The sequence below is a fragment of the Notolepis coatsorum genome (assembly GCF_963971535.1).
Source record: "Notolepis coatsorum genome assembly, chromosome: 5".
Lineage (NCBI taxonomy): Eukaryota > Metazoa > Chordata > Actinopteri > Aulopiformes > Paralepididae > Notolepis > Notolepis coatsorum.
The window spans coordinates 56493216-56521010 of record NC_140169.1 but is presented as its reverse complement, the minus strand read 5'-3'; the positions used below and the strand labels follow the sequence as shown (position 1 = coordinate 56521010).

At 47.5% G+C, this 27795-nt stretch overlaps 1 protein-coding gene across 1 annotated transcript; it reads right to left on the bottom strand.

The window, feature by feature from the left end:
- Nucleotides 1-75: 75 nt before the first annotated feature.
- Nucleotides 76-27791, bottom strand: nsl1 (NSL1 component of MIS12 kinetochore complex). The gene is made up of 6 exons (XM_084314857.1): nucleotides 27596-27791; nucleotides 20110-20185; nucleotides 18194-18315; nucleotides 13713-13767; nucleotides 685-755; nucleotides 76-337 (listed from the first exon to the last, which is right to left on the bottom strand). The coding sequence occupies exons 1-6, from the start codon at nucleotides 27788-27790 to the stop codon at nucleotides 95-97; spliced, it is 762 nt and encodes a 253-aa protein (XP_084170983.1). The 5' UTR covers nucleotide 27791; the 3' UTR covers nucleotides 76-94.
- Nucleotides 27792-27795: the final 4 nt, after the last annotated feature.

The following is a 27795-nucleotide window of genomic DNA, read 5'->3' as shown; positions in this document are numbered from 1 at the left end:
GGCCAATCAAAGTAGACTATACAAATCCTTAGTCGAGGTCAGCCCTAGATGTAACAAACCAAGGCTTCAAACGCGTCGGATCAACATTCATTCTTCAATTATCAGAGTATCTCGTCCCCTTATTGGGCGACACGTAGCAGTTCATGGTTTCCGCATCTTCCACGGCTCTCTTGATCGTCTGCCTGGGCCTGCTGGCCCCGCCCACAGGGGGCGACGGAGCGTCTGATTGGACCGCTTTGCCAAAGATTTCCTCGTAGATCTCCAGAGAGATGGGGTCTGGCTTCATGTTGAGGACCTGACAGAGGCCTTCCGCTTGCTGCTGCAGCGTCTGGACAGACTGGTGACAGACACAGACGGTGATTTAAAAAAGACAATACAGGCTATTTTAAAGGGATATTTCACTTTAGTAGAACTTGTCTAGGCTCAGAAGTCTAAATGAGTCTACAAGTGAGCTAGTGTCCATTGCTGTCGCTGTCCTCCACTGCCGTCGCTGTCGTCCAGTCGACTCAGTGTCGAGATGTTCAGAACACCTGCGACTAGTAAGACGTGCTCCGGTATTTACCTGGAGTTCTATGGTTAAAATAAACAGATACATTCTGCCAAAACATCAACATCTGTCATTGGGGTGAATAGAGCCTGTTCTGCTCTAGTCTCTTTTAGTGTGTGTGTGTGTGTGTGTGTTACCTTCATGGTCTGGATGGCCTGTTGCATCATGCCAGGTGGTGCTGCTGCTGACAGACTGCTCATGATGTTCTCTGGTGACACACACACAGAGCGAAATGAAATTCAAGGACTTTCAAGTACTTTTCAAGCACTATTTTTGTATCCAATATTTATGGCTTAAAACCAATTTCCGACAATTGGTTACACTTTAGAGAAAAGATTTATATTTCTTGATTCAGAACTATTTTATCATGGATGAACAAAACTTCATGCGAATGGTTGATTTGAATTTCAATGACTTTTTAAGCACCTTGTTAAAGAATGGGCTGTTTTCAAGGAATTCCAGGTCTTGACTTTTTTTGGTAAAAAACCAAGCACTTTAAGCACTTCAAGGACCTTGTGCGAACCCTGGAACCCTCTCCTTCCTGGAACATCAGAGAGAGTGAACACTCTACTTCCTGGAACATCAGAGAGAGTGAACACTCTACTTCCTGGAACATCAGAGAGAGTGAACACTCTCCTTCCTGGAACATCTGAGAGAGTGAACGCTCTACTTCCTGGAACATCAGAGAGAGTGAACGCTCTACTTCCTGGAACATCAGAGAGTGAACGCTCTCCTTCCTGGAACATCAGAGAGAGTGAACGCTCTACTTCCTGGAACATCAGAGAGTGAACGCTCTACTTCCTGGAACATCAGAGAGTGAACGCTCTCCTTCCTGGAACATCACAGTGAACGCTCACCGACTACGAATGTCATCAAATTGAAGCGGCCTCCTCTGCCCTGTCATTGGACTCTGTATTGTAAATTAGAGTTCGATGACAAGACTAATCCTAAACCCCGTTACTCTACTCCTAACGTTACTCCTCTCAGCCTCCACTCCTAACGTTACTCCTCTCAGCCTCCACTAATGTTACTCCTCTCAGCCTCCACTAACGTTACTCCTCTCAGCCTCCACTAACGTTACTCTTCTCAGCCTCCACTCCTAACGTTACTCCTCTCAGCCTCCACTAACGTTACTCCTCTCAGCCTCCACTAACGTTACTCCTCTCAGCCTCCACTAACGTTACTCCTCTCAGCCTCCACTAATGTTACTCCTCTCAGCCTCCTAACGTTACTCCTCTCAGCCTCCACTCCTAACGTTACTCCTCTCAGCCTCCACTAACGTTACTCCTCTCAGCCTCCACTAACGTTACTCCTCTCAGCCTCCACTAACGTTACTCCTCTCAGCCTCCACTAACGTTACTCCTCTCAGCCTCCACTAATGTTACTCCTCTCAGCCTCCACTAACGTTACTCCTCTCAGCCTCCACTCCTAACGTTACTCCTCTCAGCCTCCACTCCTAACGTTACTCCTCTCAGCCTCCACTAACGTTACTCCTCTCAGCCTCCACTAACGTTACTCCTCTCAGCCTCCACTCCTAACGTTACTCCTCTCAGCCTCCACTAACGTTACTCCTCTTAGCCTCCACTAACGTTACTCCTCTCAGCCTCCACTCATAACGTTACTCCTCTCAGCCTCCACTCCTAACGTTACTCCTCTCAGCCTCCACTAACGTTACTCCTCTCAGCCTCCACTAACGTTACTCCTCTCAGCCTCCTAACGTTACTCCTCTCAGCCTCCACTCCTAACGTTACTCCTCTCAGCCTCCACTAACGTTACTCCTCTCAGCCTCCACTAACGTTACTCCTCTCAGCCTCCACTAACGTTACTCCTCTCAGCCTCCACTAATGTTACTCCTCTCAGCCTCCACTAATGTTACTCCTCTCAGCCTCCACTAACGTTACTCCTCACTCCTCTCAGCCTCCACTAACGTTACTCCTCTCAGCCTCCACTAATGTTACTCCTCTCAGCCTCCACTAACGTTACTCCTCTCAGCCTCCACTCCTAACGTTACTCCTCTCAGCCTCCACTCCTAACGTTACTCCTCTCAGCCTCCACTAACGTTACTCCTCTCAGCCTCCACTAACGTTACTCCTCTCAGCCTCCACTCCTAACGTTACTCCTCTCAGCCTCCACTCCTAACGTTACTCCTCTCAGCCTCCACTAACGTTACTCCTCTTAGCCTCCACTAACGTTACTCCTCTCAGCCTCCACTCATAACGTTACTCCTCTCAGCCTCCACTCATAACGTTACTCCTCTCAGCCTCCACTCATAACGTTACTCCTCTCAGCCTCCACTCCTAACGTTACTCCTCTCAGCCTCCACTAACGTTACTCCTCTCAGCCTCCACTAACGTTACTCCTCTCAGCCTCCACTAACGTTACTCCTCTCAGCCTCCACTAATGTTACTCCTCTCAGCCTCCACTAATGTTACTCCTCTCAGCCTCCACTAATGTTACTCCTCTCAGCCTCCACTCATAACGTTACTCCTCTCAGCCTCCACTCATAACGTTACTCCTCTCAGCCTCCACTCATAACGTTACTCCTCTCAGCCTCCACTCATAACGTTACTCCTCTCAGCCTCCACTCATAACGTTACTCCTCTCAGCCTCCACTCATAACGTTACTCCTCTCAGCCTCCACTCATAACGTTACTCCTCTCAGCCTCCACTCATAACGTTACTCCTCTCAGCCTCCACTCATAACGTTACTCCTCTCAGCCTCCACTCATAACGTTACTCCTCTCAGCCTCCACTCATAACGTTACTCCTCTCAGCCTCCACTCATAACGTTACTCCTCTCAGCCTCCACTCATAACGTTACTCCTCTCAGCCTCCACTCATAACGTTACTCCTCTCAGCCTCCACTCATAACGTTACTCCTCTCAGCCTCCACTCCTAACGTTACTCCTCTCAGCCTCCACTAATGTTACTCCTCTCAGCCTCCACTAACGTTACTCCTCTCAGCCTCCACTAACGTTACTCCTCGCAGCCTCCACTAACGTTACTCCTCTCAGCCTCCACTAACGTTACTCCTCTCAGCCTCCACTCCTAACGTTACTCCTCTCAGCCTCAACTAACGTTACTCCTCTCAGCCTCAACTAACGTTACTCCTCTCAGCCTCCACTCCTAATGTTACTCCTCTCAGCCTCCACTCCTAACGTTACTCCTCTCAGCCTCCACTAACGTTACTCCTCTCAGCCTCCACTAACGTTACTCCTCTCAGCCTCCACTCCTAATGTTACTCCTCTCAGCCTCCACTAACGTTACTCCTCTCAGCCTCCACTCCTAACGTTACTCCTCTCAGCCTCCACTAACGTTACTCCTCTCAGCCTCCACTCCTAATGTTACTCCTCTCAGCCTCCACTAACGTTACTCCTCTCAGCCTCCACTCCTAACGTTACTCCTCTCAGCCTCCACTAACGTTACTCCTCTCAGCCTCCACTCCTAATGTTACTCCTCTCAGCCTCCACTAACGTTACTCTTCTCAGCCTCCACTAACGTTACTCCTCTCAGCCTCCACTAACGTTACTCCTCTCAGCCTCCTAACGTTACTCCTCTCAGCCTCCACTAATGTTACTCCTCTCAGCCTCCACTAACGTTACTCCTCTCAGCCTCCACTAACGTTACTCCTCTCAGCCTCCACTCCTAATGTTACTCCTCTCAGCCTCCACTAACGTTACTCCTCTCAGCCTCCACTCCTAACGTTACTCCTCTCAGCCTCCACTAACGTTACTCCTCTCAGCCTCCACTCCTAATGTTACTCCTCTCAGCCTCCACTAACGTTACTCCTCTCAGCCTCCACTAACGTTACTCTTCTCAGCCTCCACTCCTAACGTTACTCCTCTCAGCCTCCACTCCTAATGTTACTCCTCTCAGCCTCCACTAACGTTACTCCTCTCAGCCTCCACTAACGTTACTCCTCTCAGCCTCCACTAACGTTACTCCTCTCAGCCTCCACTCCTAACGTTACTCCTCTCAGCCTCCACTAACGTTACTCCTCTCAGCCTCCACTAATGTTACTCCTCTCAGCCTCCACTCCTAACGTTACTCCTCTCAGCCTCCACTAACGTTACTCCTCTCAGCCTCCACTAACGTTACTCCTCTCAGCCTCCACTCCTAACGTTACTCCTCTCAGCCTCCACTAACGTTACTCCTCTCAGCCTCCACTAACGTTACTCCTCTCAGCCTCCACTAACGTTACTCCTCTCAGCCTCCACTAACGTTACTCCTCTCAGCCTCCACTAACGTTACTCCTCTCAGCCTCCACTAATGTTACTCCTCTCAGCCTCCACTAACGTTACTCCTCTCAGCCTCCACTCCTAATGTTACTCCTCTCAGCCTCCACTAACGTTACTCCTCTCAGCCTCCACTAACGTTACTCCTCTCAGCCTCCACTAACGTTACTCCTCTCAGCCTCCACTAACGTTACTCCTCTCAGCCTCCACTAACGTTACTCCTCTCAGCCTCCACTAACGTTACTCCTCTCAGCCTCCACTCCTAACGTTACTCCTCTCAGCCTCCACTCCTAACGTTACTCCTCTCAGCCTCCACTAACGTTACTCCTCTCAGCCTCCACTCCTAACGTTACTCCTCTCAGCCTCCACTAACGTTACTCCTCTCAGCCTCCACTAACGTTACTCCTCTCAGCCTCCACTCCTAACGTTACTCCTCTCAGCCTCCACTAACGTTACTCCTCTCAGCCTCCACTCCTAACGTTACTCCTCTCAGCCTCCACTCCTAACGTTACTCCTCTCAGCCTCCACTAACGTTACTCCTCTTAGCCTCCACTAACGTTACTCCTCTCAGCCTCCACTAACGTTACTCCTCTCAGCCTCCACTAACGTTACTCCTCTCAGCCTCCACTAACGTTACTCCTCTCAGCCTCCACTAACGTTACTCCTCTCAGCCTCCACTAACGTTACTCCTCTCAGCCTCCACTAACGTTACTCCTCTCAGCACTCCTCTCAGCCTCCACTAACGTTACTCCTCTCAGCCTCCACTAACGTTACTCCTCTCAGCCTCCACTAATGTTACTCCTCTCAGCCTCCACTAACGTTACTCCTCTCAGCCTCCACTAACGTTACTCCTCTCAGCCTCCACTAATGTTACTCCTCTCAGCCTCTACTAACGTTACTCCTCTCAGCCTCCACTAACGTTACTCCTCTCAGCCTCCACTAACGTTACTCCTCTCAGCCTCCACTAACGTTACTCCTCTCAGCCTCCACTAACGTTACTCCTCTCAGCCTCCACTAACGTTACTCCTCTCAGCCTCCACTAACGTTACTCCTCTCAGCCTCCACTAATGTTACTCCTCTCAGCCTCCACTAATGTTACTCCTCTCAGCCTCCACTCATAACGTTACTCCTCTCAGCCTCCACTCATAACGTTACTCCTCTCAGCCTCCACTCATAACGTTACTCCTCTCAGCCTCCTAACGTTACTCCTCTCAGCCTCCACTCATAACGTTACTCCTCTCAGCCTCCTAACGTTACTCCTCTCAGCCTCCACTCATAACGTTACTCCTCTCAGCCTCCTAACGTTACTCCTCTCAGCCTCCACTCATAACGTTACTCCTCTCAGCCTCCACTAACGTTACTCCTCTCAGCCTCCACTCATAACGTTACTCCTCTCAGCCTCCACTCATAACGTTACTCCTCTCAGCCTCCACTCATAACGTTACTCCTCTCAGCCTCCACTCATAACGTTACTCCTCTCAGCCTCCACTAACGTTACTCCTCTTAGCCTCCACTAACGTTACTCCTCTCAGCCTCCACTCATAACGTTACTCCTCTCAGCCTCCACTCATAACGTTACTCCTCTCAGCCTCCACTCATAACGTTACTCCTCTCAGCCTCCACTCATAACGTTACTCCTCTCAGCCTCCACTAATGTTACTCCTCTCAGCCTCCACTAACGTTACTCCTCTCAGCCTCCACTAACGTTACTCCTCTCAGCCTCCACTAACGTTACTCCTCTCAGCCTCCACTAACGTTACTCCTCTCAGCCTCCACTAACGTTACTCCTCTCAGCCTCCTAACGTTACTCCTCTCAGCCTCCACTAATGTTACTCCTCTCAGCCTCCACTAACGTTACTCATCTCAGCCTCAACTAACGTTACTCCTCTCAGCCTCCACTCCTAATGTTACTCCTCTCAGCCTCCACTCCTAACGTTACTCCTCTCAGCCTCCACTAACGTTACTCCTCTCAGCCTCCACTCCTAACGTTACTCCTCTCAGCCTCCACTAACGTTACTCCTCTCAGCCTCCACTAATGTTACTCCTCTCAGCCTCCACTCCTAACATTACTCCTCTCAGCCTCCACTAACGTTACTCCTCTCAGACTCCACTAACGTTACTCCTCTCAGCCTCCACTAACGTTACTCCTCTCAGCCTCCACTAACGTTACTCCTCTCAGCCTCCTAACGTTACTCCTCTCAGCCTCCACTAACGTTACTCCTCTCAGCCTCCACTAACGTTACTCCTCTCAGCCTCCTAACGTTACTCCTCTCAGCCTCCACTAACGTTACTCCTCTCAGCCTCCACTAACGTTACTCCTCTCAGCCTCCACTCCTAACGTTACTCCTCTCAGCCTCCTAACGTTACTCCTCTCAGCCTCCACTAATGTTACTCCTCTCAGCCTCCACTAACGTTACTCCTCTCAGCCTCCTAACGTTACTCCTCTCAGCCTCCACTCCTAACGTTACTCCTCTCAGCCTCCTAACGTTACTCCTCTCAGCCTCCACTCCTAACGTTACTCCTCTCAGCCTCCACTAATGTTACTCCTCTCAGCCTCCTAATGTTACTCCTCTCAGCCTCCTAACGTTACTCCTCTCAGCCTCCTAACGTTACTCCTCTCAGCCTCCACTCCTAATGTTACTCCTCTCAGCCTCCACTAACGTTACTCCTCTCAGCCTCCACTCCTAACGTTACTCCTCTCAGCCTCCACTCCTAACGTTACTCCTCTCAGCCTCCACTAACGTTACTCCTCTCAGCCTCCACTCCTAACGTTACTCCTCTCAGCCTCCACTAATGTTACTCCTCTCAGCCTCCACTAACGTTACTCCTCTCAGCCTCCACTAACGTTACTCCTCTCAGCCTCCACTAACGTTACTCCTCTCAGTCTCCACTAACGTTACTCCTCTCAGCCTCCAACCGTTGGGAGTAACCGAGCGTTACGGACTAGAATTAAATATATATTACGTTATAAAATTCAGTTGAATGACGTCTCTTCTGACTTACTGTTCTGAAATCTACAGCATGACCCAGTTGTCAGCCTCTTAAAAACCCCAGTATCAGTCATCATTAACCCTTTCACACCAAGGCAACCTGCGCCGTGACCCTCAACCTGGGTCGTGGTACCGTGACCTTTACACCAGTGGTCCACGGTTGTCCCGGGGTCACTGTGTTTGTGAGGAAGCAATAAGCGACTACCTTGAACTAGGGCTGGGCGATTAATCGATTAATTCGAATGAATGATTTAGGAAGATTTTTAAAAATGAATAGATTTAAAAATATAATAAAAGAAATAAATTTAAGAGTCACCTTTTATTTTACAAAAAGTGATGTTTGGTGAAAGTTAGATTTGCACTTTATTAATCCCAATAGGGAAATTCATTCTTGTTTGATGATCAAGAGGCACCTTTTATTTGTTTTAAGTGAAGTTTGGTGAAAAAGCAAGTTATTGCACTATTAATCCCAATAGGTGTCGCGTATTCTTGGAATAACGTGAGACCACAACTGTGAACTGATCTGGTCATTTATTTACCATCGCAATCACGTCAGTTAACCTCCCGTTACCTTGAACTCCCCTCCTATACATAGTCCCCAGCCCCATTCCTATTGGCCGGGCACTCACCTTACTTCCTGTTAGTCATACCAATAGACCCGGCCCACATAGATGGTCTAAACTATGATAACACCACATCTCCCCTTTCTTGAGAACAAAAGGGTAGACTGCCTTTGTCTCCTCAAACCTTAGAGGATTATTCTGCCTCTTGTGTAGAAAGGTCTGTCCCTGTTTAACCCTGTTAACCAAACATTATTATTCATAGTGCCTTATACTAGACTATACCATTTACATTCTACATACCATATTTACATAACATTTAATTTGTCTTATACATTTGTGCCCTTTTTTTTTTTTTTTCACAGGTCAAGCCTATTAGGTTTCACTACAGTTCTCCCAGACCGGGTTGAGAGTGAGAGTCCCTTTAGGTGCGGCTTGGGATACCACACCCGGTGACATGGGAGCCTGCTCAGGAGTTGGCTCAGCCTGCTCAAGAGTTGGCTCTGGCGTTTGGTGCTGTAGTGGGGAACCTCTGTCCTGCTCAGATGTCTGAAGAGGTATCAGGTGCAGGCGGTTGCGTCTCACCACCCCCTGAGGTAGATCCACCAAGTATGACCTTGGAGTGGAGTGCTTCTGGAGCACTGTCCCAGACTCTTCAGCGTCAGTGACCCATACTTGTTCTCCTGGTGACAAGTCACTGAGAGCTTTGGCACGGTGACGTTTGTTGTAAGTTTCAGCATCCGCCACGCCTCTCTTCTCCTCCTTACGAGCGAACGCACTGCAGTCCGGCAGCGCAGGAACCAGCTGGGAGGGAATGGTCGGCACAGTGGTGCGGAGACGTCGGCCCATGAGAAGTTGAGCCGGGCTGTAACCACTCTGGAGAGGTGTGGCTCTATAGGCGAGTAGAGCCAGATAAGGATCTCCAGCCTTTTTCAGCAGATTCTTTACCGTCTGGACTGCGCGTTCTGCTTCGCCATTACTTTGGGGAAACCTCGGGCTGCTGGTGACATGCCTGAATCCATATGTAGCTGCAAAGGACGCGAAGGCCTGTCCAGAAAACTGTGGCCCATTATCTGACATCAGGACCTCTGGAATGCCATGGCGGGCGAAGATTGAGCTGAGGTGAACGATGATGTCGGTGGACCTGGTGTGAGATAATAGTGCAATCTCAACATACCTGGAGAAGTAGTCGACAACGAGCAGGTATGTCTTGCTTCCCAAGACAAACAGATCTGCCCCCAACTTCTGCCATGGTCTTTCAGGGCGTTCAGACACCATGAGTGGCTCTCTGTGGTTATGGCGCTCTTGTATACATGTCCTGCAGTTGAGTACCATGTTATTTATTTGCTGCCCGAGTCCTGGCCACCACACGGACTGATGCGCGCGCGCTTTACATTTCACCACGCCTTGGTGTCCCTCATGTATTTTGGCCAGCACATCATTTTGCATTGTTGCTGGTATTACAAGCCGTGCTCCTCTCAACAGTACCCCATCTTCCACTGTGAGTGTATCTCGCTCTGGCCAGTAATTTTTCAACAGCGGTTCCTCTTTTACATGCGCTGGCCATCCTTCTGTGCACAGTGTTATAATACGTGAGCAAACACTGTCAGCTTTCAGCTGTTCTTTCAGGTTTCCCATGTATGAGGCACTGACAGGTAGACTCTCGAGAACAAAGTCCACGTATATGTTGGTGCTCTCCATCAGCTCTTTATCTCCTGCAGACATACGTGACTCCACAGGTGCACGCGACAGCATGTCTGCTGTCCAAAGTGACTTTCCTGGTACATGCACAATGGAGTATGAGTAGCGCATGAGCCTCATTCTGAAGCGCTGGATTCTTGGCGGCAGCAGATCCAGTGCTTGGGCTCCAAGTAGACTGAGTAGGGGTTTGTGGTCGGTCTCCAGGCAGAAATGTTTCCCTATGAGGTAATCCCGGAACCTTTCACAGGCCCATGTGAGGGCTAGCGCCTCCTTCTCTACCTGCGCGTAACGCTGCTCAGTTGGATTGAGCGAGCGTGATGCATACGCCACAGGCTTCCATCCCTCCTCCTCTCTCTGGAGAAGAACGCCTCCCAATCCATATGATGATGCATCAGCTGACACTTTAGTGTCTCTGTTCGGGTCATACATAGCCAGCACAGGAGCAGAACACAGTGCCTTCTTCAGCGCTTCAAACGCCATAGCCTGGTCCACGTCCCAGACCCAACAATTTCTCTTTGAGAGGAGGTCCCGAAGCGGCTTATCAGTCTCGGCCAGCTGAGGGATGAACTTTCCCAGCTGATTGACCATGCCGAGAAAACTCCTCAATTCAGTAACGTTCTTAGGCTCCGCCAACTCTGTGATGGCCTCTGTCTTCCTCGGGTCAGGGCGGATGCCCTCCGATGTGATGATGTGACCCAGGAAAAGCATTTCACTCTTGGAGAACTCACATTTGTCCACATTCAGGGTGAGGCCAGCTTTTTCCACTCTTTGTAGCACAGCATGGAGTCGAGCATCATGCTCTTCCTGGTCCCGCCCCCACACTAATAGATCATCAATGTGGCAGACCACCCCTTCTAGCCCCTCTATGACCTCCGCCATCATGCACTGGAAGTGTTCAGGTGCTGAGGCGATTCCAAATGGAAGACGGTTAAAGTGGAATCGGCCAAAGGGTGTAATGAACGTGGTGTACTTGGCTGATTCCTTCGTGAGTGGAATCTGCCAGAACCCCATGTTGGCATCCAATTTGCTGAATATCTTCGCTCCCGCAAGTGTCCCGAGATTCTGCTCTACTGACGGTAAAATGTACTTTTCACGGCACACATACTCATTCAAGCCTGTCAAGTCCACACATAAACGCACCTTCTCTGTCTCTTTCTTGGGTACGACCACCATGCCGGCGCACCAGGCGGTCGGCTCCTTCACGCGGCTGATAACACCCAGCCTTTCCATGCGTTGGAGCTCTTCCTTGACCTTCCCCACCAACGGCAGTGGAATTCTCCTGGGGGTTTTCAAGGAAATCGGCACAGCATTGGGTGTAAGCTTAATGTGATATGATCTACGTACCATACCAAGCCCACTGCATAGCTTTGGGTAGCTCATCTTGAGGGTCCCCTTGTCCACACTGTTGACACGGATGAGCAGGCCCAGGGCTACTATGGCTGGCAACCCGAGCAATGGCGTACTCAGATTTTTGACCACATAGACTTTCTCCGTGGTATGTTTGGCTCCCTTTCTCAGCTGCAGTCTGGCGAAACCCGACACATCCAACGGAACCCGTCCTGGACCCAATAAGGGTCTCTCTGCTTTCTGGAGAAGAGGCTGCTGTGCATGGGAAAATATACTGTTAAACATTGTCTGTGACACAGCCGTAACATCCGCTCCGGTGTCCAATTTGAAAACGATGCTTTTCCCCATTATGCCTATCTCAGCAGTCCATGCCTCTTGCTCAGATGTCACAGAGCCAAGAAAATAGCCCCTTTCCTCTTCTTCCTCAATACCATGCACAGCCTTACCAGCACGGCACACACGCTGGTAGTGACCCATTTTCCCACAGGAATGGCACCTGACCTCATTTGCAGGGCGCTCGTGTTTAGGATGGGGTCCGCCCCCACATTTGTAACACTGTGAGCTGTTTTGATTTTTACTCTGGCTGCTATGTGCTCCATAACTCTTATTTTTGGTGAAACTAGGCTTGTCATACTGCTGCCTGCCTTTAAACACTCTGTCCATAGAGCTAACACTATCCATGAGTCTTACACAACCGGCATCGCTCCTCAGTGTGTGTTGCTGTTTTTTAATCTCTTCTGATTGTCTAGCCATGTTAATGGCTTTTTCCAGGTCTAGATTTTTCTCCATCTGCATGCGTTCTGAGAGATGTGTGTTAGCCAGTCCCACTACGATCCTGTCCCTAATTAGCTCATCATGCAACGTCCCATAATTGCAGTGCTCTGCTAATCCATACAGTGAAGTAATAAATGCATCCACAGTCTCGTTTGCTTCCTGCTTGCGCATGTTAAAACGTGCACGTTCATACACAATGTTCTTTTTCACAACAAAGAAAGACTGAAAGCCATCTCGCACTTTACCGTATTCCAGCTGGTCTGTAGCACTGAGATTCAAGCCTCTCAAAACATCATCCGCTTCATCTCCCATACAGTAAATCAACGTGTTTACCTGATTTTCTTCAGTGTTTGCAGTTAAATTGCTTGCCTGACGGAACCTCTCGAATCTCCTGATCCATTTAGTCCACTCGAGCGGCTTGGAGAAATCAAAGGGCTCAGGCGGTTGGATGTTGAAAGTAGCCGCAGGTACGTTAGCCATGATGCTACCTCCACTTCTACCTGGCTGCTCTTTCTCCTCCTTGTCACTCATGAAGCCTCTTTATTCCACCTCCGAGGTAGACCGTTTGATCTGTTTCACAGCACTTCTGACACCATGTCGCGTATTCTTGGAATAACGTGAGACGACAACTGTGAACTGATCTGGTCATTTATTTACCATCGCAATCACGTCAGTTAACCTCCCGTTACCTTGAACTCCCCTCCTATACATAGTCCCCAGCCCCATTCCTATTGGCCGGGCACTCACCTTACTTCCTGTTCGTCATACCAATAGACCCGGCCCACATAGATGGTCTAAACTATGATAACACCACAATAGGGACATTCATCTTTGTTTGATCGAGAGTAACCTTTTATATATATATATTATTATTCTTTTCTTTTTTTAAGTGAAGATTGGTGAAAGTTAGGTTTGCACTTCAATCCCAATAGGGAAATTCATCTTGGTTTGATAATGTTTTTGTGTCAAATAATAACAAAGCTTATGATTTCCTTGGCGTTTCTAGTTTTTTTTTTATTATCTTTTTCCCCCTCCTTCTTTTTCCGATTTTCTCCCATCCCACTGTTAGTCGTTATGCCAATTCCCAACCCCCTTCCTGGTTGTTGCGCACTTTCCCCTACTGTTGGTCCGAGAGGCCGGAGACTGTCACATGCTTTCCTCCGACGCATGTGCAGCCAGCCTGGCCGCGCAGATTCTCACCGGGAGAGTGTAACGTGTGGAAGGTCGCACTACCTCTCTCCAGATCCTACCCTCGCTGAGCAGTCGCCCTGACCGAACTGTAGGGGTCACTGTCCACAACGCCCAGGACCCACCCACGGCTCCCCTCCCCCTAACTCAGCCAAACGAGTTAGTATAGCGATCAGCCCGAGCCAAGGCAATGCTGACTCTCTGGAAGTCAAGACCGCAGCCTCTTGCATTGGTGACGAGCACAATCTCCGCTACGCCACCTGACCGCCCCCGCGTTTCTAGTTTTTAAGAGAAAGAAATCGATTCGTAAATCGGATGTGGTGTGAACAAATCTGAGATTTTATTTTTAGGCCATATCGCCCGGCCCTACCTTGAACATGATCTTTCTGCAGCTCCAGAGGCTTCACTGCCGGCTTATACAGATCCTGGAAAACAAAACAACAATTACACACAGTAGGGATGGGTTCATTTTTAAATTCAATAATATAAATATATATATAGCTTATGCAAATATCATTTTGTCTCAAAATATATTTCCCGGGCGGTCAGGTGGCGTAACGGAGATTGCGTTCGTCACCAAACCCCGGAGCGGCTAGATTCGCCTGTTCGAATCCAGCTCACAGCTCCGGGGTTGTCACCAGCTTGGCTGGCCGTTCACACTAATACAATTGGCAGTATTAGAGGGTGGGAGAAGCTGGCGGGGTGGGTCCGGGTCGTTGTAAACAGCGACTCCTACAGTTCGGCCGGGGCGCCTGCTAAGCGCGGATAGGACTTGAGTGGGATAGTGTGATCCTTCCACACGCTACGCCCTCTCAATGAGAATCCGCGCTGCCAGGTGAAAAGAAGCGGTTGATTGGCTGGACGTGTGTCGGAGGAAGCACGTGATAGCCTCCACTCTCCCAGACCGACTGTGGGGGGTAAGTGCGCAGCGACCAGGAAGGGGATTGGGAATTGGCATAACGACTAACATTGGGATGGGAGAAAAAATCGGAGGAAAATGGAGGGGGAAAAAGATCAATAAAAAAAATATATATATATATATTTCCCCTTGCTTTTACCGGCACCTACACTGTGTAGTGTATTGAGAGGGGACCCTATTTACTGTCACACCGCTGAACGGCATGCTGGGTACAGCGCACTAGCTAGCCAGGTAGCATAACAGTCTGTTAACAGCTGGGAGAACAGTCTGTTAACAGCTGGGAGAACAGTCTGTTAACAGATGTCATTTGGTCCACTGGGTTTCAATAGCAGTTCAGCAGAAACTCAGTGAAACTAGAGCGACACCTGCAGGACGGGAGGCTAGAAATAATGTTTTAGAGATGAAACGATGGATCGTGGGGTTTTAAGACTCAAGTGAAACGTTTCAACATTTCTCTACAGCGACCCCCCCTCTCACGCCACAGCCGCGTGTGCTCTGTTTCCACATCTGCTGCACGGTGGTGCAGTGGTTAACATGATGTCATGTGATGATACAACAGTCCCAGCCAGGCCTGGCCAGGTTGTGAAAGGTCTGTCTCAGCCGGGGGCCAGCCAGGTTCTAAAAGACAATACAGACGCTCACTGTGGGCAAGACAAGCCACAGCACGGCTAAACCCTGGCTAGTGGAGACCAGACAGGCCACAGCACGGCTAAACCCTGGCTAGTGGAGACCAGACAGGCCACAGCACGGCTAAACCCTGGCTAGTGGAGACCAGACAGGCCACAGCACGGCTAAACCCTGGCTAGTGGAAACCAGACAGGCCACAGCACGGCTAAACCCTGGCTAGTGGAGACCAGACAGGCCACAGCACGGCTAAACCCTGGCTAGTGGAGACCAGACAGGCCACAGCACGGCTAAACCCTGGCTAGTGGAGACCAGACAGGCCACAGCACGGCTAAACCCTGGCTAGTGGAGACCAGACAGGCCACAGCACGGCTACACCCTGGCTAGTGGAGACGAGGCCACAGCTAGGGGTGGGAATCACCAGTTTCATCACGATACGATATCGATTCTTTGGACAACGATACGACATTTTCCGATATCACAAAGTCTGCCACGATACGATATGATACGATTCGATTCAGGTGCCTGCGATCGATATGAGACGATATTATATGCCCATTTAACACAATCAGTAACATTTAAATCAACAAAAAAAGGCAATGGATGGAAATATCATGACATTTTTATTTTTGATCTCTTCCAGACATTTAAATGAAAAACAATCTATTGTTTTTAATACAAATAGACCTCCTGTTCACTGTTTTTGGTTCGTTTTTTTTCATTTTTTTTATATTTTATATATATATATTAATATCCTATCACAGCTCTGTATTTTGGCTGGAAAAGGCATATTGGGAGTCAGAAGGTGCAGTACCGGCCAGATCCTGTTAGTGGGGCTATCTCGAGAATGCAGTAACCCCCCCCTCCTTCCCAGTCCCTAGTGGACCTCTGCTGTTCTCTATCGCTCTATCAGCTTAGCTTAGTTAGCTCACGCTAACGCAACGTTAATTTAGGTATTTAACGCGACATGGGCATAAAGGAATGGCAAGGATGGAAAGCATGTTAGATGCATTTGACCCTTTGTGGGGGAAAAAAAACAGGCACTTATTTCGGGCAAAATAGGCGGACTCTGAAGCAATGCTGTCTAACGTCTACACACGCTGAGCTGCGCTGAGCTACTGTTGTTGCAGGCGGATATGCTCACGAGGGGATTTTCAAAATAAGAGTATTGCAATATGAATCGATCTTTTTACGTTGCATCGATCCTATTTGATAATTGATAATAGATCGATATATCGATCTGGATCGATGCATCGTCCCACCCCTAGCCACAGCACGGCTAAACCCTGGCTAGTGGAGACAAGACAGGCCACAGCACGGCTAAACCCTGGCTAGTGGAAACCAGACAGGCCACAGCACGGCTAAACCCTGGCTAGTGGAGACCAGACAGGCCACAGCACGGCTAAACCCTGGCTAGTGGAGACCAGACAGGCCACAGCACGGCTAAACCCTGGCTAGTGGAGACCAGACAGGCCACAGCACGGCTAAACCCTGGCTAGTGGAGACCAGACAGGCCACAGCACGGCTACACCCTGGCTAGTGGAGACGAGGCCACAGCTAGGGGTGGGAATCACCAGTTTCATCACGATACGATATCGATTCTTTGGACAACGATACGACATTTTCCGATATCACAAAGTCTGCCACGATACGATATGATACGATTCGATTCAGGTGCCTGCGATCGATATGAGACGATATTATATGCCCATTTAACACAATCAGTAACATTTAAATCAACAAAAAAAGGCAATGGATGGAAATATCATGACATTTTTATTTTTGATCTCTTCCAGACATTTAAATGAAAAACAATCTATTGTTTTTAATACAAATAGACCTCCTGTTCACTGTTTTTGGTTCGTTTTTTTTTCATTTTTTTTATATTTTATATATATATATTAATATCCTATCACAGCTCTGTATTTTGGCTGGAAAAGGCATATTGGGAGTCAGAAGGTGCAGTACCGGCCAGATCCTGTTAGTGGGGCTATCTCGAGAATGCAGTAACCCCCCCCTCCTTCCCAGTCCCTAGTGGACCTCTGCTGTTCTCTATCGCTCTATCAGCTTAGCTTAGTTAGCTCACGCTAACGCAACGTTAATTTAGGTATTTAACGCGACATGGGCATAAAGGAATGGCAAGGATGGAAAGCATGTTAGATGCATTTGACCCTTTGTGGGGGAAAAAAAACAGGCACTTATTTCGGGCAAAATAGGCGGACTCTGAAGCAATGCTGTCTAACGTCTACACACGCTGAGCTGCGCTGAGCTACTGTTGTTGCAGGCGGATATGCTCACGAGGGGATTTTCAAAATAAGAGTATTGCAATATGAATCGATCTTTTTACGTTGCATCGATCCTATTTGATAATTGATAATAGATCGATATATCGATCTGGATCGATGCATCGTCCCACCCCTAGCCACAGCACGGCTAAACCCTGGCTAGTGGAGACAAGACAGGCCACAGCACGGCTAAACCCTGGCTAGTGGAGACAAGACAGGCCACAGCACGGCTAAACCCTGGCTAGTGGAGACGAGGCCACAGCACGGCTAAACCCTGGCTAGTGGAGACCAGACAGGCCACAGCACGGCTAAACCCTGCCTAGTGGAGACCAGACAGGCCACAGCACGGCTAAACCCTGGCTAGTGGAGACCAGACAGGCCACAGCACGGCTAAACCCTGGCTAGTGGAGACAAGACAGGCCACAGCACGGCTAAACCCTGGCTAGTGGAGACGAGGCCACAGCACGGCTAAACCCTGGCTAGTGGAGACGAGGCCACAGCACGGCTAAACCCTGGCTAAACCCTGGCTAGTGGAGACGAGGCCACAGCACGGCTAAACACTGGCTAGTGGAGACGAGACCACAGCACGGCTAAACCCTGGCTAGTGGAGACGAGGCCACAGCACGGCTAAACCCTGGCTAAACCCTGGCTAGTGGAGACGAGGCCACAGCACGGCTAAACACTGGCTAGTGGAGACGAGACCACAGCACGGCTAAACCCTGGCTAGTGGAGACGAGGCCACAGCACGGCTAAACCCTGGCTAGTGGAGATGAGTTTTAGTGAAGCAAACCATTCTTATTTAATACATTTTTATATTTAGAGGCAGCCTAATTGATCTAAAAGACGCACACACTACTGTTTCTGTTTGTTTATTAAAACCGGTTGATGGGCCAATGCAATGCTGTTATTATAGGCTACGATGGTGAATGGTGTCATTTTGATTTATTGTCGGGTTCGAACTTTCTAATATCATGCACGACATCCCTAGTGGTGGACGAGGCAGTAGTGAAACAGGACACCCACCATGAGCGCACGCTGGGCCTGGAGCGCCTTGACGACGTGGAACTGGATCTTCTTGGGGTGTTTGCTCCTCTTCCCGCTCGTCTCCACCACGGCATCGTCCAGTGCGCTGGCCAGCGCCTCCGCTGCAAGAGAGACACAAGTCATGAGTCACTGGCTCCTCCTGCTGGCCAGCGCCTCCGCTGCAAGAGAGACACAAGTCATGAGTCACTGGCTCCTCCTGCTGGCCAGCGCCTCCGCTGCAAGAGAGACACAAGTCATGAGTCACTGGCTCCTCCTGCTGGCCAGCGCCTCCGCTGCAAGAGAGACACAAGTCATGAGTCACTGGCTCCTCCTGCTGGCCAGCGCCTCCGCTGCAAGAGAGACACAAGTCATGAGTCACTGGCTCCTCCTGCTGGCCAGCGCCTCCGCTGCAAGAGAGACACAAGTCATGAGTCACTGGCTCCTCCTGCTGGCCAGCGCCTCCGCTGCAAGAGAGACACAAGTCATGAGTCACTGGCTCCTCCTGCTGGCCAGCGCCTCCGCTGCAAGAGAGACACAAGTCATGAGTCACTGGCTCCTCCTGCTGGCCAGCGCCTCCGCTGCAAGAGAGACACAAGTCATGAGTCACTGGCTCCTCCTGCTGGCCAGCGCCTCCGCTGCAAGAGAGACACAAGTCATGAGTCACTGGCTCTTGCAAGAGAGACACAAGTCATGAGTCACTGGCTCCTCCTGCTGGCCAGCGAGACTTGTGTCTCTCTTGCAGCGGAGGCGCTGACCAGCAGGAAGAGCCAGTGACTCATGACATGTGTAAAGAAAATATTATAGGGGCGCCCTCGTGGCGCACCGCATAGTGCCTCGCACACCCACGCGGCCGCGCCGGGTTCGCCTCCCGCTCCCGGTGACACCTGTCTTCCCCACATCTCCTCCCGTTCGCCCTCTTCTCTGTCAGTCCTGCGTGACCAATATAAGCTGTAAAAATGCTAAAAATTATAATAAAAAAATGTATACTATACTGAAATACTGTGGGCTAGATCCACAAAGAATGGATTGCACGTGAGCAAGTTGCACCCTTACTTAAAATTCATCATGAATTGAAAATGGGGGACCCTGATGTAAACTAGACGTAAGTCTTTGTCTGGTAATAAAGTTTTCATTCAATCAATCACCGGGCGTGCAGATTGATTCATTGAATGAAAACTTTATTAACAGATTGCAGAATGGGTACAATACAGTACGGCTCAATACACACAATTGTTAAGGGGATGCAGACCAGAGAAAGACTTTTGTCTTGTTTACATCAGGGTCCCCCATTTTCAATTCATGATGAATTTTAAGTAAGGGTGCAACTTGCTCCGTGCAATCCATTCTTTGTGGATCTAGCCCTAGGTCTTGTGGCATGTTTTAGTTAAAACGTCCCCATTTCATGTAAATTCAGTTGAATTGCAACTCTGCACTGTGCACTCAACATGCAGTGCACTCCTCCATCACATCCAGAGACCACCGACTGTAACATGAGAAGGATCACTGTGGTCGTTGTGAATGGGGGAAATCTGTAACACTGAAGATGGCGGCAACGACAAAGAATTGCTGCAAAATGAACATACATTTGTTGTTTAACCCTTTGCCACGCTACCAAACGGTTAACCCTTTCACTGCGACAATACAGAAGGTTAACCCTTTCACTGCCACACGACAGCATGTTAACCCATTCACTACAGAAGGTTAACCCTTTACCATCGTCTGTAGTGTGATAGTAAAGGGTCAACCTTCTGTAGTGTGGTAGTGAAAGGGTTAAATATATATATATATATTTAAAATATATATATATATTTATTTTTATACTAATAAAAATATCGATATTTATCCATCATTTTGACCAGATTTATCGATTCTTCCAAATGGCACATCGTCTCAGCCTTAGTGGGGTCAGAGGTCACCTTCGTCGTCGTCGGGCACGTCGTCCCACGGCTGTCCGTTCACCAGGACGTTGTCCTGGACAGCCGTCTCAAAGTTCTACCAACACAAAAGAAAAAAGACACCGTATTATATTAGATGAACAAAATGTCAACAAATATCTAGAACATCCGTTAACGTTTCACACATAGCACACAGAAATGTGGAACATTATGTGGATGATTGAATAGTGTTGTCATTCTTCTTGCAATCAGCATTTCTAAACAAGAGTAACTCTCTGAAAGCTATAAACAATATAAATCCCGATAGAATCAGCATGGCTAATAATAATTATAATAATAATAATACACTTTATTTGTATAGCACCTTTCATACAAGAACTGCAGCTCAAAGTGCTTCACAGCAGTAAAAAAAGACAGGGATAAAATTTGCACAAAATTGCCAGATCAAGAGCAATGCATATAGTGCAGACATAAAATAAGTATAAAATGTGCATAAAATAGAAGATAGCAGAAAAAAATAGACACGGTCAAGGTAAGGCATAGACTATCACATAGTTTTTCATATTAGAATCCAACATCTTAATAGGCCTCTTTGTTTACGGTTTGATTATCACATTGATTAATTACACATAATATAGACATTTAGAATGTCTAGAAAAGCGGTCAGAGCCATACATGTAGGTCTTTCTCATATACTCCGCCTAATGTTACTCTATCTAATCAATAGAATTGGTCTAACACTCGCTGTAAATATAGCAACTCAAGTACCTTTGCTCCAGTTTCTATCTTTCGGAGAGACTTGTTTGTGTTATAAACTGTAGACTGGACTGTCCAGAATGATAGGATCAACATACATTCTGTAAGAATTTCTCCACGCCATCCATGACATGAGTGCAATTTCCATGGCTAATGTCAGTCTATGGTATTATGGGTGTAAAAAATTAACACATTAATTGTAGCGCATCAATATGAATGTGGAAATCCAGCTGCGAGTAGAAGCGTGTGGTCAGGAGGGGTGGAGGTGGTGGAGACATACAAGTTCCTTGGGGTACACCTTAACAATAAACTGGACTGGTCGGACAACACAGAGGCCCTCTACAGGAAGGGACAGAGCAGGCTGCTCATCCTGAGGAGTCTCAGGTCCTTCAATGTTTGCAATAGAGTGCTGCAGTCGTTCTACCGGTATGTAGTGGCCAGCGTCCTCTTCTATGCTGTGACATGCTGGGGGGGGGGGGGGCTACATCAACTCGAGGGACACCAACAAACTGAACAAGCTGGTGAGGAAGGCTAGCTTTGTGGTGGGAGTCGAGCTGGTCAGACTAGAGGTGGTGGCAGAGAGGGGGATGAGAAGGAAGCTGGCTGCTATCCTGGAGAATCCCTCCCACCACCCCCTCTACAATGAGGATGAGCTAGTCAAGATGAGAAGCACGTTCAGTCACAGACTCATACCCCCCCCGACACTCAACTAAACACCTCAGCCAGTCCTTCATACCAGCGGCCATCAGGCTCCACAACAGTGGGCAGGGACCGCTGCCAGACATCCAACTACTAGAAGTAGGAACTATGATCACTTTGCGTGTCTGACTTAAGTTCCACCTAAACGGACTACCTACGGACAATGTATAACGTATGAAGTACATCACATCACAGCATACATACCTTATGCATACTGCACCTGTGTATACTACTGGATAGTGTATACTCAATCATAGCATATATTTAGATTATATATTAGATTAGATGTTAGATTATATATATATTGTAAGGCAAATATAACTGAGGGCATATATGCGCATACTCAAGTTCAAGTTTCTTTAATAGTTGTCATACAGAAGTACAGAATACTTTTATACAAAATGCTTCTTACTGTTACGCTCCAGAGACTGTGCAAGACAAGATAAGTATGAAATAAAATAACATAGTATAGCATGTAAATTAGAAGTAAAAAAATGAGGTCACAGTGTTCAATATAGACATATGTACAATGTTCGATGCAGAGTAGACGTAACTGAGTTACCATATAATATACAATACTGTGTAGTGTACTAATATACAATACTATATAGTGCAAGGCAGAAATAGGATGAGGTGCAATTTAGGTACAATTTACAGTAGGTGTACGAGTTGTAGTGCAAATCCTTTATCAATAAATATAAAGTGTGTTTGTGTGATCTAAAGTGTGGAGAGTGGGTGCTGCAGTGTGTTGTTTGTTTAAGTGAGTGTGTGCGTGTGGGTGTGTGTGCTGTGAGCATTTGATGGTTGTTGCATAGTGTTTATTGTTCGTTTAGCAGCCTGATGGCCTGGGGATAGAAGCTTCTTCTGAGTCTTTCTGTGCTCGCCTTAAGACTCCGGTATCGCTTGCCTGACCGCAGCAGTTCAAAGAGGCAGTTGTTCGGGTGGCTCGAGTCCTTAATAATTCTCTTAGCCTTCCCCTTGCACCGCTTGTTGTAAATGTTCTGGAGGGTGGGAAGCCCCCCTCCAATTGTGCGTTCGGCTGAACGTGTCACTCTTTGTAGTCTGCTACGGTCTTGTGCAGTGCTATTCCCAAACCAGGAGGTGATGTTGCCAGTCAGGATGCTCTCTATTGTACATGAGTAGAAGTTCCTAAGGATCTTCTGACTGACTTGGAACATCCTTAGGCGCCTGAGGAAGTAGAGGCGTTGTCGTGCCTTCTTCACAACACTGTCAATGTGTGTGGTCCATGTCAAATCCTCGGATATGTGGGCTCCGAGGTACTTGAAACTGTTCACTCTCTCAACCGGTGCCCCGTCGATGCTGAGGGGGCTGTAGTCCTTGACCCCCGACCTCCTGAAGTCCACAATCATCTCTTTTGTTTTGCTGACGTTCAGGGAGAGGCAGTTCTCCTGACACCACTGTGACAGGTTCTCTACCTCTTCCAGGTAGGCCCTTTCGTCGTTGGCAGAGATCAGGCCCACCACTACTGTGTCATCAGCAAATTTGATGATGGTGTTGTTGTTCCGCTGTGCTACGCAGTCATGTGTGTACAGGGAGTAGAGGAGGGGGCTCAGAACACAGCCCTGGGGGGCCCCTATGTTGAGCGTGATGGATGAGGAGGTGCAGTTGCCTGCTCTTACCACCTGGGGTCTGCCCGTCAGGAAGTCCAAGACCCACTGGCAGAGGTCATAGTTCAAGCCCAGGTCCCTGAGCTTGGCTATGAGTTTGGAGGGGACTATGGTATTGAATGCTGAGCTGTAGTCGATGAACAGCATTCTCACATAGTTCCCCTGCCTCTTGTCCAGGTGTGATGCTGCTGTGTGCAGCACATGGGCTATGGCGTCCTCCGTGGACCTGTTGGGGCGATATGCAAATTGCAGAGGGTCCAGGTTGATGGGGAGGGAGGAACAGATGTAGCCCTTCACTAGCTTCTCAAAGCACTTCATGGCTATGGAGGTGAGGGCTACAGGGCGGTAGTCGTTGAGGCAAGCGGGCGTAGATTTTTTGGGTACAGGGATGATGGTGGACTTCTTCAGACAGGTGGGGATGACAGCCTGTTCCAAGGACAGGTTGAAGATGTCAGTGAATACTCAAGAGTACTTGTGTACACTACCTATTTTTATTTTAACTTCTCCACTGTACTATAATTCTATGACCTGTATCATGTCTTCTACTATCACATGCACCTGTTTCATCAAGACATTTATGACATACAAATATACAGTAATAATATCTCATCTTAAAAATGCAGAGCCATGGATGCACACTGAAATACTGACGCTATGAAAGCCAGAGACAAAAAATGCTCTGAGTTTCGTAAAAGTCAGTCAAAGCTTACCAAAAGCACGAGCAGTGAACTCCAAGACCACGTGACTGAACTCAAACTAGAAAGAAACAGACTAAGAAATGACGTAAACTCCATGATCAAAACTGCTAAAAAAAATGTCCTCAAAACTGAGGAAAACAAAAATAAACCATGTGAACTTTGGAAATTACTCAACAATCAACTAGGCTGCAGTAAAAAACTTAAAACCAGGTTCTCAAACATAAACATAAAGACGGACAACACGCTCATCACAGACAAGCTGGATGTAGCCAATTACTTAAACACTTTCTTCACAAACATAGCCACAACACTGGTAAACAAACTACCCTCCCACTCAGGGCAGTATGGGGTAGAACACATAGTAGCATACTACAAGAACCTAGGCGTCCACAAAGACGACTTCAAACTGGAAATGGTAACTACAGATGAGGTACTAAAAAAACTGAGCGCCCTCCAACCGAACAAGGCCACTGGCCATGACAACATCCCCTCCAAATTCCTCAGAGACTCAGCAGCCGCCATCACCCCAGTCATCACACACATAATAAACCTCTCCATAAAACAGGGACACGTCCCCAAGGACTTCAAAATTGCGAGAGTATAACACCCCTGCACGAAAAGGGCAGCAAATTAGACCCAGGCAACTACCGCCCTGTTTCTATCCTTACATCCATCTCGAAAGTCATGGAAAAAATAGCATACGAACAGATCAAAAAGTACCTTGCGGAAAAAAATCGAATCTACGAATTCCAATCTGGCTTCAGAACATCCCACTCCACTGACACATGCCTTCTCTATTTGAACGACCACATCAAACAAGAGGTGGACGTGGGCAAATACTGCGGCATGGTCATGCTGGACCTACAAAAGGCCTTCGACACTGTCAATCACACCATTCTGATTGACAAGCTAAAAGCAATTGGTTTTGATAGTCTATCAGTGAGCTGGATACAATCCTACCTGGAGGGGAGAGAACAGATGGTGGAGGTAAACGTACCCTATGCCCCCCCCTCACAGTGAACTGTGGTGTTCCACAAGGAAGCATACTAGGACCGCTACTATTCCTAATTTATGCAAATGACATGTCGTCAGCTTGTGACTGCAACTTATTCCTGTTTGCGGACGACTCAGCCCTGCTGGTCTCTGACAAGAACAAGTTACAGGTTCTAAAAGCCCTCAGCTCAGAACTAGGCAAAATCTGCATATGGCTCGCCGACAACAAACTATCATTACACATGGGCAAAACAGAGTTAGGGGCCTTAGGGCTGGGCGATATGACGATATTATATAAATATCGGATACAGTTCATTAACGATACTTTTTTAACGTATCGTGGATATCGTGATGTTTTGCCCAAGAGGATTGTGTCGCGTCAATCTGGTCCACACGTTCAAACAACGCCACCCCCACACACTACTGCATCAAAGTTACTACTTATCGTTTTGTGGCATTAACGTTATATAGTTACACGTTCAATAACATCAGCGTATTTACCCGAACATAGCAACGTCCGAGGACGACATAGATAGCAAGCATTACACGTTCATATCTCAGCCCGTGCTGAGTTGTGCGTGCCCATTCTGCGGTCTGTTAATAAAGTTTTCAATCAGACAGATGTATGGAAAGGCTTTTATTATAACATTCGTTGCAGTAAAATCATTATGCCTCGTTTAGTCATGCTGCGGTGCGCTGGTAATCTGACTCGTCGGCCGTGGGGAGCTACCGTTGTTGTTGAGCTCTCGTCAAAATCAATGGAGGACATTCTGGAATGTAAAAAACGAATAGCGCTTGCCGATTGGTGCTAAGAACAGCAGGGCGGGTGCAAGCGGTGTGACGTAATTGGCAGACTCGACTGTCAATCAAAATTATTCTGTTGCCGATTGAATGAATGAAAACTGTATTAACAGATTGCAGAATGGGTACAATACAGTACAGCTCAATACAACAATAGTGGACTGGAGGATGAAGACCAAAAAAATACTTTCGGCTTTTTTACATAAGGGTCCTCCATTTTCAATTCATCAAAACATTTAGAGACATACAAATATACAGTAGTTTCATAAAAATGGTATTTATTGATTGATTGATTTAAAACTTTATTAACATATTGCAGAATGGGTACAGTACAGCTCAATACATACAATTGTTAAGGGGATGCAGACCAGAGAAAGACTTTTGTCTTGTTTACATCAGGGTCCCCCATTTTCAATTCATCATATTTCATATCTAAATCATATAATATCTCATTGCTAAATATATGCAATATATAATCTAATAATCCAAATCTAATATATAATATAAAAATGCTAAATGCATGGGTATTTTATTTCGTCTTTAATGTTAGCTTGCAAACTCAAATACTGTCTTGGTAAGCCTCATAATGAATTGTTTGGGGAAAAAAATAAAAACATTGTGATGTGTATCGTGTATCGCCGAAAGGTCAGAAAATATCATGATATCATATTTAGGCCATATCGCCCAGCCCTAAACAGAGTCCATTCTCTTCGGTTCAAATAACAAAGTCAGCAAGACCGACGGCTTCTCGGTTACAGTGGGTGACAATATTGTCACAAGGAAAGATGAAATTACCTACCTGGGTTCCATCCTAGAGGCTAATCTTTCCTGTGACAAAATGGCATCCAATGTAATAAAAAAAAGTCAACCAACGAACTCGATTCTTGTACCGGATCTCCTCTCTGGTAAACAAGAATAAAATACCCTGAAGACTCTGGCAGGAGCACTCATTCAAGGGTACTACGACTATGCGTGCACCTCATGGTACCAAAGCACCTCAAAGGCGCTAAAAACAAAATTACAAACATCTCAAAACAAACTGGTCAGACTACTGCTTGACCTTACTCCTAGAACCCACCTCACCCCTGCCCACTTTGACAACCTAGGATGGCTTAGAGTAGACGACAGAGTACAGCAACTTGCAATGGGCCTGGTCTACAAGATACAATACGCGACCAAGGTACCCATGTACATGTCAAAATACTTCCCAAAGGTCAGTGAATACCACTATCACAACACCAGAGGGAGCTCCACAAATCATGTTAAACCCAGATTCGGCTCAAACAAGGGACTAAACACGTTTCGCAATTATGCCACATCAATGTGGAACCCTACCCAAAGCTGTAAAGGAATGTGAATCACTACCCACTTTCAAAAATACTCTCAAAGAACACCTACGGGAGACTGCTATTCGAAACTGGCCCCTACAAATGTCCTAACCCAGTTGTACAGTAAATGACCAAGTATGGCTTTGTCAGTATTCCAATGTACAGTGCCCCCCCCCCCTAGCCAACCTCCCCCCACCTCCAATGTACAGCCCCCACCCACCCACCCAACCTCCCCCAATGTCAACGTCAAATGTATACACACTCTTTTTCTGGACACTTTTTGTATCACAAACAGTACTGTATTTGCAAATCTTATATGTCATAAATGTATAGATGTAGCAGTACTGTCTATCTGTATGTCATGTATGTCATAATATGTTATGATGAATTGAAAATGGGGGACCCTGATGTAAACAAGACGAAAGTCTTTCTCTGGTCTGCATCCCCTTAACAATTGTATGTATTGAGCTGTACTATACCCATTCTGCAATCTGTTAATACACTTTTTAATCAATCAATGGTGAACAAAACAGTGAATTAACATTTAGGTTAGTCTAGTATGTAAACAACACAACAGACAGACACCAACACAACAGACACCCACCACTAGCAGCTCTTGCAGTAAAAGTTGCTTCGCCTCTTGGGCGACGTCCGACTGTTCGTCCAGAACTTTCTTGAGCACTTCTTTGTATTTATTTATTTGTTCGACGACTGCCCTTTTCGAGGTGACTTGTACTCTATATTCTTCATCGTCGCAACAAGGCATTGCGCCCCTCTCGAGCACCGTCGCGAGCGCCATCTTCT

Bases quoted from the DNA above. Each gene is read 5' to 3' on its own strand.
- nsl1 (XM_084314857.1), bottom strand. From the start codon at position 27,790: ATGGCGCTCGCGACGGTGCTCGAGAGGGGCGCAATGCCTTGTTGCGAC. The intron at 20,186-27,595 runs GTGGGTGTCTGT...TTGTGTTGGTAG, and splicing joins TACTGCAAGAGCTGCTAGTG to AACTTTGAGACGGCTGTCCA. The intron at 18,316-20,109 runs GTGACCTCTGAC...TCTCTCTTGCAG, and splicing joins CGTGCCCGACGACGACGAAG to CGGAGGCGCTGGCCAGCGCA.